Consider the following 2,338-nt stretch of genomic DNA (forward strand, 5'->3'; position numbering starts at 1 on the left):
TGCATGTGATCGGTGTGGTTTTGTACATGCTTCGCCGTCGGAGGAGGAGGAGCAAGCCGTTTAATAACGGGTTTTGGGGAAAATTTGTCGAGTCCTTTCGTCAGTTGAAAAACGACGATCTTAAGACACTGCCATCGTCAAATATTACGGTAATGCTACCATCGTCTTCTCCAGCGGCCATGGAAGAGGTTGCGGCGAGTAGTGACGATCAGATATCGGAGATGATCGAGGTTTTCACGGCGACGTCTAGTTCTTGCTCTTCGGGAATCGCGGGATATGGATCAGCAAAGTCGTTGCGCGATATGGATTGTCTCGATGAAGATGATGATGATGATGATGATGAATATTATGGTAATGATGATGGAGGTGATGAGATGATTGATGCGAAAGCTGAGGAGTTCATTGTGAGATTTTATGAACAAATGAGGGTGCAAAACCAGGCTTATACAGAACGTTACAAAGCTAAATCAGAGATGATGATGGTCTAAAACGCATATTGTAATTCTATTCATGTAAGCAGATTTTATATATTACACGAATATACGTACATTACATGTATGCCTGGAGATGTGCCTATATATTAATCGAAAACGTTCTTAATTTGTTTCTTACTTAGTCTAATTTGCCTTTAATTATTTTTACACATTTAAATAGTATTTGATTTAAGCTATAATATATATACTGAATTCTCGATTGTATTTAATTTGTATTAGTTAATTGATGAACTTGTACGCAGAATTATATTAGTAATGTATTTAATTTATAAGTTTATCCTGTGCAGATTCTAGAACAACTCGTTGTGAGGAACAAGTCGTTGTGCCGAACAGAGCGTTGTAACAATCAGGAAACTGCATTAGTTCACAGACGCTCGAGTTGCTGACGTGGATGTGTGAGCTGACGTGGCAAGACGTGAGTGGATGCGATGATGTGTCGAAGAACGTTGATGACTTGACATTGAAGATAGAGACGAGATTTGTCTTGGAGATATGAAGAATATTCTCCACGACAAATAAGAAAAGGATAAGCTTGAGCAGTAAACAGTTTCTTTATCCTTGGAGATATGAAGAATATTCTCTACAACAAATAAGGAAAAGATAAGCTTGAGAGCAAATAGTTTCCTTATCTCTTGATACTTGGAGATTCGCCTTCTAGGATTTCTCAAGTAATGTATATATATTATAGGAGTAGGTCACAAGCCAAGTTGAGCACTCTAGAATATTGATACAGTTGTAAACTTCGAAGCCGCAAAAATAAGGCTTAGAAGACGTGTTCCCAGTTCTCTGTGACGTTAATCAGGGAGGTGATTAAGTGCGCAGAGAATTGTTTTTCTTTCTCTTAGATCTACACAGGGTGTTGTGTTAGATAGGAAAGAGAAAGTTTCAGATTCATTCTTAGTCGGGGTCAATCCTTTTGGGTAGAATAGATTGAGTAAGGGCTAAGACAAAATTGTATCATTGTTAGAGATAAATTTTGTTAATAAGATTGAAGAGAAAAGCGTTGGCTTGGCGGGTTCCAAGTGTATATTAGTGTGTTGTGTGTCTCTATACCTTTCATATCCTCTTCAAGTCATGATGCTAGAACCAAATTGCAGCTAGTTTTTTCTGTGTGTTTGTTTTGGGATTACAGTCACTACTGAATGTAATTCCTCTTACTCTCTTGTACGTATAGCCTGGAACAAGGTGTATCCATATGGCAAAGCCAGATGCATAATTAACATCATATTCATATATATAGCAAACAAACTTTCTTTGTGCAGATTGTTCTCAACTTTCCAAGATGCATAGAAGAGTAAAAGCATCTATATAGCTTGTGTAGTGTGTGGCTGGCTGCTATATATGTTTAAAGTTTAAACTCGCTTGGTAATGCTCACTCACATTGATCTTTTAAGCCCCCATTAATTCCAGAATCGTCTCGTTACGTTTAGGAGCTACATTTTAGTTATGCTTGGGCTATGTAATAGTTTTTTTGGGCCTTTAAAAGCCTCTTACAATTAGAATATTTGCTGCGGAAAAAGAAATAAATATTTGCGTGGAGAAAATAAAGGAAAAGATATATTTGTATTTAGGTTAATCCATAATTAGTCGGTGTACCTAAAAAAAGCAGAGAGACGTTAAGATTCAAATTCAAAAAAGAAAAGAAAAGAAAAAAACAAAAAAAAGAATTGCGTGGCAGGGTCGTAATTAATAACAAGAGGCAGGGTCAATATTGGATTTAACAACAAGTCTCCTGAATCGTGTAGACGCTCTTTGTATAAATACACTCGCATCAAAACTCCAAAACCCTTACTTAATACAACCCCCACTACTCTCTTCAATCGAACTCGTGTGTGTGGTGTGGT

The 2,338-nt window shown here is 37.2% G+C and overlaps 1 protein-coding gene across 1 annotated transcript; it reads left to right on the plus strand.

Annotated features, from left to right (window-relative positions):
- Positions 3-583, plus strand: LOC104738508 (the record flags this gene model as incomplete). Its single annotated transcript, XM_010458674.1, has 1 exon — positions 3-583. A coding segment is annotated over one exon (486 nt), but the record flags the coding sequence as incomplete, so codon positions are not given.

Source organism: Camelina sativa, chromosome 13, assembly GCF_000633955.1.
Source record: "Camelina sativa cultivar DH55 chromosome 13, Cs, whole genome shotgun sequence".
NCBI classification, from domain to species: Eukaryota; Viridiplantae; Streptophyta; class Magnoliopsida; order Brassicales; family Brassicaceae; genus Camelina; species Camelina sativa.